Raw genomic sequence first — 16,425 nt, 5'->3', positions numbered from 1 at the left:
GTAGGCCTGCCGGTTGACTAACTCGACATCGATATTTTCTTCCACTACTGACTGCAATGCGTCTTTGGATTCGCGCTGGTGTTGAACATTGGGCACAGTTTTTGGCATTGACTTACATGGCATGGCATTTCCTAAGATGACGCAGAACGTGATAACACCAAGACGGTGATTCCTACATCGTCGAGTGAATCAGACATTCCGAACAAGGCTTGCCGATTTCGATCCTACCTCGAAGATTCCGGTGCCCGTTAAGAGAACAAACAAGCGAAGAGTTATTCTCGACGAGTGTGTTTGTCTGCGCTTCCCGTTTGGTGGCTGCGATCGGAACCGAAGAGAACAAGTTTGTTGGACCTGTCGATGGCTCGATGCAAAGCATAGCACCGTCAACGTACGCGTATCATGCACGCAGATTAATTGCCTTGGAATGTCCAGTTAGTTAGAAAACATAGGCGTTGCCTGTCCTCTAATCGCTTGGGATCCTGCTATGAAAGATTCCCAAGAGTGCATGCATTTTGCTGAACTCGAAGCTCGCCAAGGCGATCAGAGCTCGTCAGGCTCATCAGAAAGAATGTAGAGAAGAAATTGTTAGAACAGATGGGTAGAGAATAAATTGTTAGAATATATGGCTAGGTCATTGATAATTTCTGGAAATCTAAAAGGCCCAATCATACGTGCACCTCTTTAGTCTCATATTGCTTGTAAAGGTGGAAGGAGACTAATTTATAAGTTTTGTGTCCTCCATCCCATTAGCTTGATTGATAGGATGAAATGAAGAACAAGCACGCCCACTCTCTTGTCTCGCTGGGCCTGATGGGCGCGTCATACCTGCGTGATTGATTTGTCAAAATTCGATCCAGTATTACCTTACGTAGGTACAACCTTTTTTTATTTTGCAGTTTTGTTTTTGCTATGTGGGACGGTTAACACGACTATGAGATATAAAGATCGTAACGGTTAAGAGTTCGATTATGACACATCTTAACCACACGAGATTTCTCTCTATATATCTACCATATGCTAGCACAAAGGTGCATACACAAATTATGGTTCTTGCCTCTTTCTCTCTGTTGCGCCGCCACATGTAGACTATCGCATCTCGTGTGTCGGTGTGCACTGGTGATTGAAAGAACAAGTCTCTAGAACTCATCGTCCTTAAGATCATGCACCGAGAGAGCACGAATGAGGTTTTTTTAAATACTCAGCGCAACTACTCATAATTTACTTTCTCTACATCATCTTCTATATCGACATCAAGATATCCTCAGCATCTCCTCATAAGGGAGACCAATTTCCTCCTGCCTCTGCCCCCTCTGAAGGAGATCGATAGTTCAGTGCAATCACATCTATTATTTCATCATACTCTCTCGCTCTGTATTTTATTGTTCCTGTCATCGAGTATATTAGTTAGATATTTGTATAATACTATTGCATAAATTTGCTCTTACTATATGATGATGCTAGTTTATCAGTACGAATTCATGATTTATTTATAAATTAAATTAAACCTAAAGTGCTGATTTATCCCTTGCTAGCGTAACGAGATGTAATATCAGGTCTGATTTTTTTTCTTCTAAAGGCCCATCTACCATTTGCTGCTGTTGGCGGGGATGTTTGACATTCAGATCGGATGGTGAAATGCAACATTAGCTTTCAGTTGATTCACTGTGACTTGTTTTTCACAAATCGAGTCATTCTATTCGGGGTTGACAGGTGAAGTACGAGCGCTCCAAAAATCTCCACTAGCCCGTGCAGGGAAGCTTTTCAGACCGAGGGCTGACGGAGCGGGGTGTTCTTGTTGGGCCATGGCCAAGATGGGCCAACGAATTGGGTCATGTATTGGGCTTTATTCCTTCTAGAACAGGTGCTACATGGCTACAGATTTGGCATGTCGAAATTGAAAAGATTTGGCATCTTGCAACATGGCATCAGTCCAAATGTCAAATAGAGCCGTTCATGTACGATTTCATTTGTTTACAACTGTACACTCAAAATAAATGCACAATTTCATTTGTCTGCAATTTTGCATGTCGAAATTGAAAAGGTTTGGCATCTTGCTGCATTTCAGCTATATGCTAGCTAGTATACGAAGGACTACAGGCATGCCAAAATCAAGCACCACCACTTGATCAAATTCCAGTGGAAGTTAAAGCGAATTGTGATTGGCCTAATCCAAGATTCATACTTAAAACCTCACCAATCTGAACTTGGCGATCCTGCAGCATTCCCGCTAGGATCTAAAAGATGTAATCAGGAGGTATGTGAGTATGCGACTCAGGCATCAGGTGTGCAACCGTGCAAGTTGGTCAGGTGGCTGCACTCCGAGGCTGAAGCAGTGAAGCAACGCCGTCCTCACAATTCTCTCCCCAATCCACACTCCCGCTCCCAAACCACACAGACCTCAACCTGAAACCAATGGAACAAAACAAGAAGCCACCACCAACACCAAGACGGGGTAGCCGCGGCAAGAGGACAGCAAGCCAGCAGCAATGGCCGCCGCAGCGACCTCCTCCCACCTTCTCCTTCTCTCCCGCCAGGCGGCCTCACTCCGATGCCGCCTCTCCTTCCTCGGCCAGGCCAAGAGGCCCGGCAGGGTCGCGGCCGGCCAGGCGTCGTCGGCTGCCAACGTGCGGTGCATGGCTGCCGTGAACACGGCGCCCGCGGCGGCGGAGACGAGCAAGAAGTCGAGCTACGAGATAGTCACTCTCACGACGTGGCTGTTGAAGCAGGAGCAGGCCGGGGTCATCGACGGCGAGATGACCATCGTGCTCGCCAGCATCTCCACGGCGTGCAAGCAGATCGCCTCGCTGGTGCAGCGCGCGCCCATTTCAAACCTCACCGGCGTCCAGGGCGCCGTCAACGTGCAGGGCGAGGACCAGAAGAAGCTCGACGTCGTCTCCAACGAGGTAAGTATCTCAACTCGATCGTACTAGTAATTAGCAAACAACAGGAGCAATTCAACATCCCACCTCGAGCAACACGACTGAACACTAAGAAGTCAAGAAACCACATCGCACGCGCTCTTGCAGGTGTTCTCCAACTGCCTCAAGTCTAGCGGGCGCACCGGCGTGATCGCGTCGGAGGAGGAGGACGTGCCGGTGGCGGTGGAGGAGAGCTACTCGGGCAACTACATCGTCGTGTTCGATCCACTTGACGGCTCCTCCAACATCGACGCCGCCGTCTCCACCGGCTCCATCTTCGGCATCTACAGCCCCAATGACGAGTGCCTCACCGATCTCGGCGACGACGCGACCGTTCGTACCATTAATCTTTAGCAGCTAGCACATGTTCATTCGTCGCTCTAAGTAACAAATTAACTCGCGGTACGAATGCGTACGTGCAGCTTGACTCGGTGGAGCAGAGGTGCATTGTGAGCGTGTGCCAGCCGGGGAGCAACCTCCTCGCCGCTGGCTACTGCATGTACTCGAGTTCCGTCATCTTCGTGCTCACCATCGGCACGGGGGTGTACGTGTTCACGCTCGACCCCATGTACGGTGAGTTCGTGCTGACGCAGGAGAAGGTGCAGATCCCCAAGGCCGGCAAGATCTACGCCTTCAACGAGGGCAACTACGCGCTGTGGGACGACAAGCTGAAGCAGTACATGGACAGCCTCAAGGAGCCCGGCGACTCCGGGAAGCCCTACTCCGCGCGCTACATCGGCAGCCTCGTCGGCGATTTCCACCGCACGCTGCTCTACGGTGGGATCTACGGGTACCCGAGGGACAAGAAGAGCAAGAACGGCAAGCTGCGGTTGCTCTACGAGTGCGCGCCCATGAGCTTCATCGTCGAGCAGGCCGGCGGCAAGGGCTCCGACGGCCACCAGAGGATTCTTGACATCACGCCGACAGAGGTATGTATGTTCAGAGGGATGCATTAGTGCTTCACCAATGTACTTGAAAATTTAAATGTGCGCACCTGAATTCGATATCAGGAGATTAATCTTTGTGTTTGCGTTGTGCAGATCCACCAGAGAGTGCCTCTGTACATCGGGAGCGTGGAGGAAGTGGAGAAGGTGGAGAAATTCTTGGCTTGAATGTCCGTGCTTGATACAAGAGTTTTCCTCAAATGAATTGCTAAGACCAATAATACAGTATATATTTTAGAAGTTCCTTTTGTGATGGGGAAAATCCATTTTGAAGAATTCCATTCTTGAGCTGTGAAGTCTGACTAGATCTTTCCCAGGTTAGGAAGGGTATTGTACCGCTGTAATGTATGGTTTCAAATGGAACAGAGACGCCATTCAAAAGTTTCTTGCCCATTTTATTTCGACATGGAATGATGTGACGAATGTCTGAGCACAGGCTTCAGAAAAAAAGAAGAAAAAAACAGGGGCACTTAACTGATCGTACAAACAAGGACCGTCGATTGAATCCCAGAAGCAATTTTCTCCCATTGTACTGTATTAGCCACAAAAATCCACAAATGGTCCATGTCGACAAAATGGAAGGGGAAAGGAAACGAATTTGGTTCAATTTCACGTGCCTAGATTCTTTCTTCTGAAACGATTTAAGAAGACTGAATCAGACGACTTTCCGCAAATGATCTTTGCAGATTTTCCTTTGAAGAGGAATCTTACAGGCTACTCTAGTTTACATATCCAGAATTTCCAGATGGTTGAAGATCCAAATTAAGCCGAATCAATGGGTCTAGAAAGGGAATAAGTCTATATGACCCCTAAATTATTGCGCTTCATCTACTCTACACTCCCACGTAACAAAACAGGTATTTAGCATCATCACATTTTCAATACCGTTTAATTAACCCCCACGCTAGCGGCCACAACCATGCCAGCACCCGGTCCCTCTTGTCAGCACATGGGCCCTAGATCTAGACCCTGGATCTTGAATCGGAGGGCCAAGTCCATGCTGCGGTGGACCGAGGAGAGGGACGCAGTTCATGAGCTTACCGTGGACCAAGGTGGCCGAACTTCTCAGTCATGACCAAACTGTCACCGGAATGGGGTTCTGACTAGCGGCCTCCTATGTCTCTTGTGCCGGCGTGAAGAAATCACGACTTCTGTTTATTAGAATATACTAGTTTAGCTCGTTATATTTGTATAATTTTAAATAAATCTTAAAGGCACAACCATGTGAGGGAGGTGTGTTTCTTTAATCCCACCTTGCTAGTGGATGTAGATGGAGACTAACTTAAAAGAGTTTCTCTCATCCACCAACTTAGAATGTGTGGATGAGAGAACTAGAAAAACATTCTCGCTCGTCTCGCTGGGCCGTGACCAGGGCGCAGGCGCACGATATCTGCGTGAATGGTTCATCGAAATCAGGTTCAGTTGCTTGTGCAGGTCCGACTTCCTTTTGCGGTTTTATTCCTTTTTGCTGCATGGACAAATAGATAAATATATTAAAATTGTGTAGTCAAAACTCTGATCATAGCGGAGTAACCAACTCTGATCGTGGTGCGTCTCAACCGCGCGACTCTCCCTCTATATATATCTGTCTGCCGTCGCACAAAGGTGAGACACGAGTTGCATATTCGTAATTAGGGTTTTACTAATTTCTCTCTACCGCGCTATCGCACGTAAACTACTCCATTTCATTGTGCCGGCGTGCACCGACGAATAGGAGAGCATGTCTCTGAAACCTATCGCTCTTAGGATCCTGCGCTGGGAGAAGACGAATAAGGTTTTTGGGAAGTGCTCGTCACGACTGCTTATGATCTGCTTCATCTATATTATCGTGTGCTACTTCGTCTATATTGCCACTGTCATCGTCGTCTGCTACATTGAGATCAACTTTGACCACTTCATCTTCGTCATCGTCTACTGCATCGACATCACGAGGTTCTGTATCTCACGTCGCTATCAGGTACGTACAATGTAATCCTACTCAAGTGAACTAATCGATATACTACTCGAGTGTTTTAATCGATACATTTCTTGAGTGAGCTAGTCAAGATACTTCTCAACTATCTAGTCAATGCTGATTGAAGTTGATCGAATTATAGTCGATTCTACTTAATCTTGTCGGGACTCATCCGAGCTAGTCGATAATTGATTATCTGCATCTATTCATGTTCATATTATATCAGATATTGAATTAAATTAAATCTGGAAGCGCTATTATTTCCAACACTGTTCACTAGAGCTTTGTACTGGTCGTTATATAGTTAGTGAATCATCGTTTGGTGCACCGAATCTCTCTTTGTTAGCTCACTTCTGTTCAACGGAGTAAGCGACAGGAGTTGTCAGAATTGATGATATATTTTGATATCCTGAAGCATAGGATGCCTACTTTCTCGCTTGGGTCGTCTGGAATCTGTAGTGTTCTCCACATCTTTGGGTCCAAAATGTAGTTTGATTACTGCATGCTGAGTTGTGTCTGTTAAGTGCCAGTCGGAAGCCTGATGTGTTGTGTTAATCGGTGTCGGCGTTTGTACCAAACCAAGTTTCAATGAGTTCCTATGTGTGTTTGCTACTACATTACAATCTTGTGTCCACTCTATTGATCTGTTCTGCTCGGCCCAGTTAGTTTCCATTTCATTTTTGTAACCTGATGTTTCCAATGGCAACGCCTGCTGCCAATCTGCAGTTTTCCTTTGACAAGTGAACACCTAATTCGACTTGTTTAGTTTCTCGTTAGTCTTTGCTGATTCCTTTTTTCGTCTCGATCAATGAGATACGTTAGATAAAGCAGGCTCTTCTCCCTTACAAATTCTGGTGTCTGCACAAAATGTTGTTCTGTTCCCTATTCCAGTGGAGATCCGAGAATCGTGGCCACTATACCATCTTCGTTATCCAAGATTGACGGTTAAATACAAGTACATCAACCTCCTGGTACGTTCTCTTATTAAATCAGCATATAATAACTTGTAGTGTAGAGCGGATACGTACACAGGTATACAGACGCAAAAATGTCACCCCGTTGAACTAGCCGATTGGAGCCGAACACTGCGGCAATGCATTTACACAATCTGCAAAGAATAAAGTAATGCGCCTCCACGGGTAACTTAGCAGCGGTGTGGCGTGTCCAGGTCTCCAGAAGAAGTGGTAGCTTACTCTGAATCATAGAAATCGCTAGGACATGGTGTAATTACATCCGACTCCAGCATCTGTACCACCCTGTGCATTGTCGGCCGCTCCTCCGGCAGAGAGCTTACACACTGTTTGGCAAGAGAAAGCAGGGCATCTAAGGTCTCAGTCTGCACGCCTTCACAATTCGGATCGACAATTTCCCGCTCCCTGTTCTCACCAGCCAGGAAATTTAACTGCCAAAAGACAAGTCAATCCTGTCAGGAATGTACTAAATCAATTGGCTGTACGACGGTAAGTATGTAGCCTGTCTGAGAGTTGTGCATAAAAAGAAAGGAAAGAACAGCCATACCCATCCAACAATGTTCAATCCCTTCTCAATGAATGATGCATCAGTAGGTCGCTTTCCGCTCAGTATTTCTAGTACCAAAACCCCAAAACTATAGACATCAGTCTTTTCGGTAGCTCTGCCACTTTGCATATACTCTGTGGATTTTGGAATTTGTCAACATTAACTCAGAGCATTAAGGGGCAATTGATAGTAAACAGAAGTTGCACATTTTTCTCATTGGGTGGAATTAACAACTTCCACATACCTGGTGCAAGATAACCAAATGTTCCTGCAACTATGGTAGTAATATGTGATTCTTCATCCTCTAATAGTTTTGCAAGTCCAAAGTCTGATACACGGGCCTCAAAATTGCCGTCAAGTAAGATGTTGCTCGATTTAATATCACGATGTATTATTCGAGTTGAACAATCGTGATGCAAGTAAGCCAAACCTTTTGCAGCTCCCAGTATTACATTAATACGTGCATCCCAATCCAATTGTTCTGATTTTTCTGCCAAGATTGATAGGCAGATACACTGTTAGGAGTAAGCATAAAAACTATTGCTGTTTTGCACGGCACTTCGGAACGAAACATATGGATAACATAAGAGATAACCAAAACAACAACAGATGGAGCAACCATGACAAGATGAAAATATTTGATGAAGCCAACCACATATTCTTGAAGTACAATCTCAAAAGAGAGCATTTCACAAACCTCTTGAACCTTTCGGACCGTAAAGTTGTTACACTATACTAGAATCTAGTGCTAAAGAATAACCTAGCATCTAATCCTCTTGTGCGTCTCTATTTTCCTCAACTTGCTTGACACGATTGTTGATTGCTTGATGACTAGGGTGGTGTTGCTATGTCCTCACACCCAAGGTTTATATATGATTCAACACATCCTCCTCGGCTCCTCCAACCTAAGGTAGTAGTAGGGCTGGAAATATAGCTCGAGGCTCGTGAGCCAACTTGGGCTCGAGGCTCGTGAGCCAAACGAGCCGAGCTCAAGCTGGCTCACAAGCGGCTCGTTGGCTCGATCGCGAGCCAGCCCAGGAAGCCCAGCTCGTTGAGTCGTTGGACCAATCTGCTGCTGCCTTTAGGTTTAAGTTTAGTGTACTGCGTACCCAGTCAAGTCGATTCCCCATCCTCAATCCGCCAGCCGCTAGAGACCGAGAGAGAGACGTGCCAGGTGCCACCGCCCTCGCTGCCTCGATTGCCACTGACCAGCTGTTGCCCGCCCGCCTGCTCGCCTTGATGCCTCCTCGGTTGCCACCGCCCTCATCAGCTCGTCGCCTCCTCGGTGCCACCTCTCCAACCGTGCCGACGCGCTGTCACAATCAGACGTCCATGGAACTGGAGCATCAGCCAAGCAGCATCTCACACGTCGCTCCCGCCGCGCATGGAGGGAAGGGGCGCGCGTCCACCACCGGTGCTGAGGCCACCGTGATCGCGAAGGCTGGTGCATCCTGATCCGCCGCCATGATGGACTCTTCACCGGCACCGGCAGCCGGTACAACTCTGGTACTCCACCGGCCAACATTTTCCATCAGTCTAGTCAAGTATTGTGATTAAGTTTGTGGGGGATGTCTTACTGACGAAGATGCAACTAAGCTAAGGGAATCAGTCATGACTAAATACTTAGACTATTACTGACGAAGATTCAAATGTTATGCTGCTGCTTTCTCTTGAAAATATTGACTTGTGATTTGTGACACTGAACAAGTGTGGTGCCAGATAAATGGAGGAGGCAAAGCAATACTAGGTAAGCATAGAACTGAAGATTCATTAGTTACAGGACGGATTATAAGCAGATGTCATGAACTCATGAAGTTCGTTATAACCAGGCTAACATGTTGATTGCAGTTGATTCGTTGCTATTATATTTTCTATAATGGTTTATAAAGTGTGGCATTCTTTTTGTGAGACTGTTTTCTGGTATTTTTAGACTTTAAGCTCATCAACCATTGAACTGTAAGACTGTTTCTAAGTGGGTATTGAAGAATAGTGAAGAATCTGAAAACATGAACTGGTATGTTACAGGCGCAGCATTTAGTAATTGATGTGTCTTTCCCCTTTACGTCTTAAATTTTCTGTTTTTGATGAAACTATGTTTCAATTCAGAGTTCAGATAGGATGTGTAGATAAGGAGGTCTTCAATTTTGTTTCGAGCAATGCAGCCTATTTCAATTTTAGACTTGAACTGGTATAGTGGTATTTGATCTGGTATTTTGTCGGTAAGAGCAGAAAGAGGTGTAACTTATGAGTGGTAGACATCTGTTACACGCTGTGGTTTGCTTTAGAGTTACGAGTTTATCAGTAAGTAGATGATTCTGACAAGTATTAAGGTTGATGCTGGTAGCTTAGTACATGACTGCTTGAATAAGGACTATGGAACAACATAGACATCTTTTTAGGATGAAAAATGGTTTTGACTTGTGTTACTTGACACCTCCATCACCTTGTATTGTTCATCAACCAATCTGTTATGCCATTGTTTTTTTTGCATTGTTGCTGCATCAATCAATTTGTCCTAAGGAGTGATGAATGATGGTGTTTGTTTTGTACTTGCAGCTGTCAAACTCGGATGAGGAAGACCAAGAAGATTCTTTTGACAAGAACGACGGCATGTCTTGCGTTATTGTCAGACTGTCAGTGCTTGTTTGAATGTTTGGACTGTTTTTGGAAAGTTATTTTCCACTTTCCAGTATCTGCTAATTGGGTCTGTTGATATGATCTTATAGGACTTTGCTCTTTGCACATATGTTGAGTTTTTTTTTTCATATGGACCCATGGCCTTACATATTGTGCTGAGAGATCAAAGCTGGAATGCTGGATTGCTGGAATATGGTTCTTGCAGTATGTATTTATGTAATTATGTTGTAGTAGCCTGGCTATTTTAACCTGTGCTTCTGTTCCAAGTTGCTGGAATATGTTGCAGTAGCCCGTCATACAGCTTCTGCCATGAAGGGTGAAGCACTGAAGGCACTGAAGCTCAAGTTGCTGACTCAGACTTGCGAAACAGGACGGCTGGCTCGAGCCACCACAGAGGCTCGGCTCGCTCACAGCTGGGCTCTTTTGAACTGAGCCGAGCCAGGCTCGGCTCGGCTCGTTCCCGGCCCTAGGTAGTAGGAATCCTTCACCGGGTATGATTAGGATAGGAATTCTTGTAGCACCTCTCCAGTTCTAATAGGATCAGGATATCAACTTGCCTTTTTTAAAAAATAACTAAGTTCGACAATTTTCAATGGGGATCCAGTTTGATCATCTCAGCATAGAATGACCAAAGATGCCATTAATCCACGGCATTCCGTATACAATAATGAATCAACGTCCATTCTCACATCTAGGCTCAACAAGCTTGTGATATGAACTTAATGCTAGCTATAAGCCTATAACTCAGATCTATTCCTAGGATCCTCATCACAGCACGTGTTATGGTTTTGCTTACAGATACAGATCTTGAACTCAGGATTTCAGGGTTTTGATATTGTATTGCCTTTCATGCACCAACATTGTATTGCCTTTCATGCACCAACTAGCTCATTCGAAAGCCTAAACTATTGTTGATTTTGAACAGAGACATGCTTATGTTGTCATTGAGGCAACGGGAATGATCACAATGTACATTGGCATGTCCACTTTAAAGCAAATCAAATATTTCAAATATGAATAATCAGAGGAGTGTAGTACAGATGAAATCAAGGAGAGCTAAGTTGAAAAAACAGCACTTACCATGTAACACTTCATCCAGGCTACCGCCTGGAAGATAGTCATATATCAACAGTTTTGATGAAGGAGAGTTGCAGTAGCCACGAAGATTGACCAAATAACGATGTTTCACGCTTCCCAATATCTCAAGTTCTCTATCAAAGAAACGATCAAGCCCTTCATTAGTTTTCAATATTCTTTTCAATGCAAAAACGTTGCCATCATCCATTGCGAGTTTATAAACAGTTCCGAAGCCCCCGGATCCGATGATATTTTCCTCATCCATAGTCTCTAATTTCTTAAGGATATCTTTTGAGGAGTACGGGAGGTCCCCATGGAACATCACAACGGACGAGCCTGAAAAAACAAGAGATGTCACAAGACAATTTCCTTGGAAGAATGATCATTACTCGCACAGCATATTTCATAAAATAACTACCTCCACATAGTTCCACCCTGAAGCCACGAATATCTTTCTTTCCAAAATTTTTGTAAAGAAAGCAACCCCAGAAACACATTAACGCCACCAGTAAGAGAGCTCCCACTGTGGCTACTGCACTTATAACAAGTCTGGTAGAATTTTTTCCATTCCTTCTATTAAACATGTCATCTGTTGTAAGACAATACCAAAATACATAAGAAATGTCAGAAAAATGGAGTAAAAAGGCAAGAAATTTGTAAACAAATTGCTGCAGGATATTGCAGGAGAATTTTATAAGGGGACTCCTTTGACACAAAATGGTCAATGTACAGTACTTTAAATCTTGAATGGGCACTAATGGAAGGCCTTGCGTGGAATAAACTTACTGAACCCAAGTTCCAACGACAAGAAAGGTGCCTCTTATCCTAATTGGAATATAATTCTTTTAGGATTTAGAAAAAGGTAATCCTAATTGGAATTTAATTCTTTTAGCATTTGGAAAAGGTGAGGCTAAAAGAATTCCTAAAGCAATATCCTATTCGCATGCGATTCCTACTTCCCTTTGGAAGACAAAAGGACCACTGTATAAAGCAAAGGGGTGGCAAAGAACACCCAACCCAAGGAAACAAGCAATACATGATCTCATCCAGATCAAGGTAGAAGAAAAAGGGGCGCATGGGAGGATTAGAGGCCAGGTTATTCTTTACTCTTCAGCACCATATCTTTGTGTAGGGTAAGGATCCAAGGGTCCAAAAGGTTTGAAAGGGTTGTAAGAGAGTGACAACCCTTTGTACTCTTTCTGAGGTTGTGCTTAAGGAGTTAACATTCAAGTTCACCAAAAACCCTCACTGTTTTTGTTTTTGTTTCATCGTCATCATTTCAATTTTCTCTACAAGGTTAATCTACTTCATTGTTTAATAACATGCAAGCTCATGGTGTTAACAACATCTGATCTGATCCACGGCTACAAGACATGACAAGAAGTACTGTATCAGAGTTTAACACTTCACAGTACTAAACTACACAGTGGAATATTGGACCACAGTTGGGCACATGGTTTCATAGTACAATATGATTAGAAGTCATAGCTTGTAGGTCCCTCTGGTGAACGGGAAAGAAAGAGTCAAAGAGATCAACTTGCAAAACACAATACTACCACGTGCATGTGTTTCCAACTGGCACATAAACACAACCACTACTGATACATAAAATAAATAGACACAATAAGATCTTGCCAACCACTATAAAAAGAAAAGCTATTCACCCCTTTCAATTTTCATTTGACATTATTGGCTTATTATGGTCCTTGAGACTTATCTTTGACCAGTACTTTTTGTAGCTTTATTTTAATGTATACTAACACAACTATACTTTTATGTAAATACTTCTAAGAAAAGTATAGTGAAACAATTTTTAGATAAGCAATCTTCATGTTTTAAACATAAATGGTGGAAATTTAGAAGGTTGGAGGCACAGATACTATAACAAATAAAAAGAACAGAGGGAGTACTAGAAGCTTAGAACAAAAGGTAACTATACTGTGTTTATCTTCAAATATCCAGTACCTGGGGAAGGAGACTGAGGGCCGCTTGATGGTAATTGAGGTGCATCTTTGCACACCGCGTTAATCTGCTTCCCACATAAATCAAGGTTCCCAATGAAGCTGCATTGTCAAATGCGAATTCAGTTTGAATCTAAGAAATGGGAAGTAGCATGGCTACCAACTCGAGAATTGAAAGGTAAAAAAGAGCACCACATGAAACAATATCTGTCTTGACTAGATATAACATACAGAGTAGATGTGATTTTGAACTAGAAATATGTGACTAAGAATAATAAAGGGAAAGATAACTCACGATGCCTCATTGAAATTGACAAGTGAACCAGCAGATGGTATTGCTCCTGTCAGGAAGTTCATGGACACATTGCTGCACAGGTTGCAAAATTAACATTTTTGTTTTCTAGCTATAAGCCCGTTATAACCATTAGAAAGATTTATCCACATAAAACACACTTACAATGATGTAAGTTTGGACAGCTTATCAAGAGAATGTGGGATGGGCCCGCTCAATGTATTACTGGATAAGTCCCTGAAGAAGAAAAAAAATCAAGAAACAGGAATTAATGTCTAAATTACTTAATCATGGCAATTGAATCAATCTACAATACAGTAAACTTTGTTTTTCTGCATTGGACTTTTAGCTTTTGTCACTTACGACAATAAAATGGTAAATGTCTAATGTAGCTTGAATTAATCTAATTGGAGAGATGTATCTGATATGGAATGAGCCACAGAAAATTGACACTAGTATATTGGAAATTAATTAAAAAAGAATTTAAATTTTAAAATGCCAAACTTACAAGGCCTCAAGTTCCACCAGATCACCAAATTCTGAAGGGATGTATCCACTTAAATAATTTCCTTGTAGATACCTGCAAGTGATTTCACAACACAAGAACAGAAGCTGTTACTACAAAGTAGAAGTCTGGGGCACATAAAAGAAGCATGCAGTTGAACTGAAATTGACTGAGTATCATTCATAAATTATTTGGTAACATAAGATGCCCTGAAAAAGAAACTTATGGTAATCACTTGAAAACTCACAATTGTTGCAACTTGGTACAATTTCCAAGTTCAGGCGGGAGTGAACCATACAAACTGTTCCCCTGTAGTGATCTATGGGAAAAGAAAAAACAAATTTAGATATACTACCAAGTGATGCACAAGGAAAATATCAACAATAAAAGCCATCTTTATGAACAGACTTACAAAGTTTGCAACTGATTTAACCTTCCAATTTCTGGTGGTATGGGCCCAACTAACTTGTGATATGCAAGAATCCTAAATGAAAAGAGTAGTCAGATATTTATAATAATAATTCAAAATACCAACATTTGATTCTCTTATATTAGCAAAAAAAATGCTACCCTACAAAGAAATACCAAATTACTGATGCAAAACAGTAAATAGCTAGATCAGAAAATAAGCAAGTCACAACGAACTGAGTTAACTTAATAGGTGCCTAGGTGGCCTTAATTTCTTACAGATTAATCACTTGCTTGCTATGACTATCACATCTAACACCCTTCCAATTGCAGGGATCTGCATCTTGTTCACGCCAATTTAGAAAGACCCCATCTGAATTTGTAACTGCCTTCTTGAAGGCAATAAGTGCTTCACCTGTAGGAGACCATTCAATGTGAGCATTGGATAAGCAGGAAAAAAAATCTCAAAATGTTCCAAATGAATAGCAAACGTAGCCATCACATACCATCCGAACTCAGTGTTTTTGCTTCACGAGCACCAAGGTGCACAATTATTAAAATAAAGAGGCACCAGGGCTGTTCTCTCAGAAACGAGCCCATTGATCATCAGCTGGTGAAGCATATAAGATCACCAAAGATTATTCCAGATGTCATTAATGAAGCATTCCACTGGCATCTTTGTGATCAGTGATGAACTAAACATGTGGCCATTCCCGGAGTGGGCAAATGAATTTTCAGCCCTGGAAGTGAAAACGGGAAAAATCGTAAAAATTTAATTAAATAGATAAAGCCACAATCAGAAACACCTCAACCAATGAACATGCATTACATCACCGGGCATACAAAGGGAACTAAGATATTTGTGATGCAAATTTCTTACTTAGCGTCTGTGTAATTGTTTCAACGATATAAGCTTCTAAAAGGAGGTAACAATGGAGAGAACCCGAGCTAATTGAACTAGCCACAAGCCTAGAAATCTTCCCAATTCGAACAGAAAAAAATGTAGAGAGCTAACGCGTTAGGCATCCCACTAAAATCCGAAGCCACTTAGTCCCAGCTCCCAGCAATCTACTGGCTCCTTCATTAACTTCCAAGTAATGGAAACCAGACACTAGCACGCAGCAGAAGAAACGGCACTCGTTACTAATTCCAGCCCGCCAGCCGCCACTACCAAACGCGAGCATGCGTCCAGAGTTACAGCCACTGGAACAACCGTCAATAGAAGCGCAGTTCAGCCACGCGCCGCGCTACCGACGCTTGAACCGAGCGCACCAATTTGGGGGCGGCAGCCTAACGCGCATCCATCCACCGCGCCCACACGCGAAACCCAGCGCAAATCAGCGGCAGATCCGGGGAGAGACGGGGGTACCTACGCCGCGCGCCGGGCCCTCGGGAAGCGAGGCGGCGATCTGGGACGGGTTCGGGGCGAATGGGTTGGAACCCGCGGGTTAGGCGACGATGGACGGGGACGGAGGATGCGGCAGCGGCAGCGGCAGCGGCAGCGGCGGTGGGAGGATGAAAAGGCTGGAGGGATTAGGCAGCCGCTGCTGGCCTGCTGCCCTCTGTGGCGTAGACTAGTGTACTGGACTGGCGTTCGCGAGCGAGGGGGGGGGGGGGGGGGGTGGGGGGAGTGAGGTGAGGAGGAGCGGTTTTGTCCGCGTGCGATGTGGGTGAGGACTGAGGAGGAACGGGACACGGGACGGACAGCTAATCACCCCCGTTTTTTTGGCTCGTCGCACCGCTTTCTCTTCTCTGCCTTTCCCCCCTACCTTTTCTCTCTTCGCTAAATTGATCGATTAATTAAGGGCGCACGAACCTCTATGGCATGCTGACTGTAACTGACATGTCATTTGGGGCGAGAAAGCGATAGATTCCTCCCGAGAAAGAGGGGGGGGGGGGGGGTAATTGTTGCATGCCCTAGCTCGTTTGGTGAAAAAAAGTTCATCAGAGTTTTCTCTCCTATAGACACAGATTCAGTGGATATTTCTTCTCGATCTGCTCAACTAATTTTCATATCTAATTCAAGCCCGTTAAACCTCGTCTAGTTCGTAACCTTCTCTTATTGTATCATATACCTATACTATCTATTTGTGTCGGTCCTTGCATTGCTCGCCAGCATACCTTCAACACATTATCTAGTGAAAAGAGGCTGTAATTAGGCATCACTCACAATAGCTAGTTTGTCATATATGTATGCGGGCTCCTCCATAT

At 43.9% G+C, this 16,425-nt stretch overlaps 2 protein-coding genes across 3 annotated transcripts; one reads left to right on the top strand and one right to left on the bottom strand.

Moving 5' to 3' along the window:
• The first annotated feature begins 2,404 nt into the window (after window positions 1-2,404).
• LOC133912138 (fructose-1,6-bisphosphatase, chloroplastic) lies at window positions 2,405-4,243 on the top strand. Its single transcript, XM_062354727.1, has 4 exons — window positions 2,405-2,903; window positions 3,027-3,251; window positions 3,341-3,847; window positions 3,959-4,243. Exons 1-4 carry the CDS (start codon window positions 2,487-2,489, stop codon window positions 4,028-4,030), a joined length of 1,221 nt encoding a protein of 406 aa, XP_062210711.1. The 5' UTR covers window positions 2,405-2,486; the 3' UTR covers window positions 4,031-4,243.
• Window positions 4,244-6,772: 2,529 nt separating this feature from the next.
• On the bottom strand, window positions 6,773-15,841 carry LOC133912135 (LRR receptor-like serine/threonine-protein kinase FEI 1). 2 transcript variants are annotated; one of them, XM_062354725.1, is made up of 14 exons: window positions 15,584-15,841; window positions 14,721-14,954; window positions 14,494-14,629; window positions 14,219-14,290; window positions 14,054-14,125; window positions 13,810-13,881; window positions 13,467-13,538; window positions 13,305-13,376; window positions 13,014-13,111; window positions 11,467-11,637; window positions 11,052-11,384; window positions 7,579-7,824; window positions 7,335-7,468; window positions 6,773-7,218 (listed from the first exon to the last, which is right to left on the bottom strand). In XM_062354725.1, the coding sequence occupies exons 2-14, from the start codon at window positions 14,812-14,814 to the stop codon at window positions 7,006-7,008; spliced, it is 1,785 nt and encodes a 594-aa protein (XP_062210709.1). In that variant the 5' UTR covers window positions 14,815-14,954; window positions 15,584-15,841; the 3' UTR covers window positions 6,773-7,005. The 2 variants fall into 2 exon arrangements, with proteins under 2 accessions (XP_062210709.1, XP_062210710.1); XM_062354726.1 differs by having other exon boundaries at window positions 15,588-15,841.
• Window positions 15,842-16,425: the final 584 nt, after the last annotated feature.

The sequence above is a fragment of the Phragmites australis genome, chromosome 3 (assembly GCF_958298935.1).
Source record: "Phragmites australis chromosome 3, lpPhrAust1.1, whole genome shotgun sequence".
Classification (NCBI taxonomy): Eukaryota; Viridiplantae; Streptophyta; class Magnoliopsida; order Poales; family Poaceae; genus Phragmites; species Phragmites australis.
This window is presented reverse-complemented; position numbering and strand designations above follow the sequence as displayed.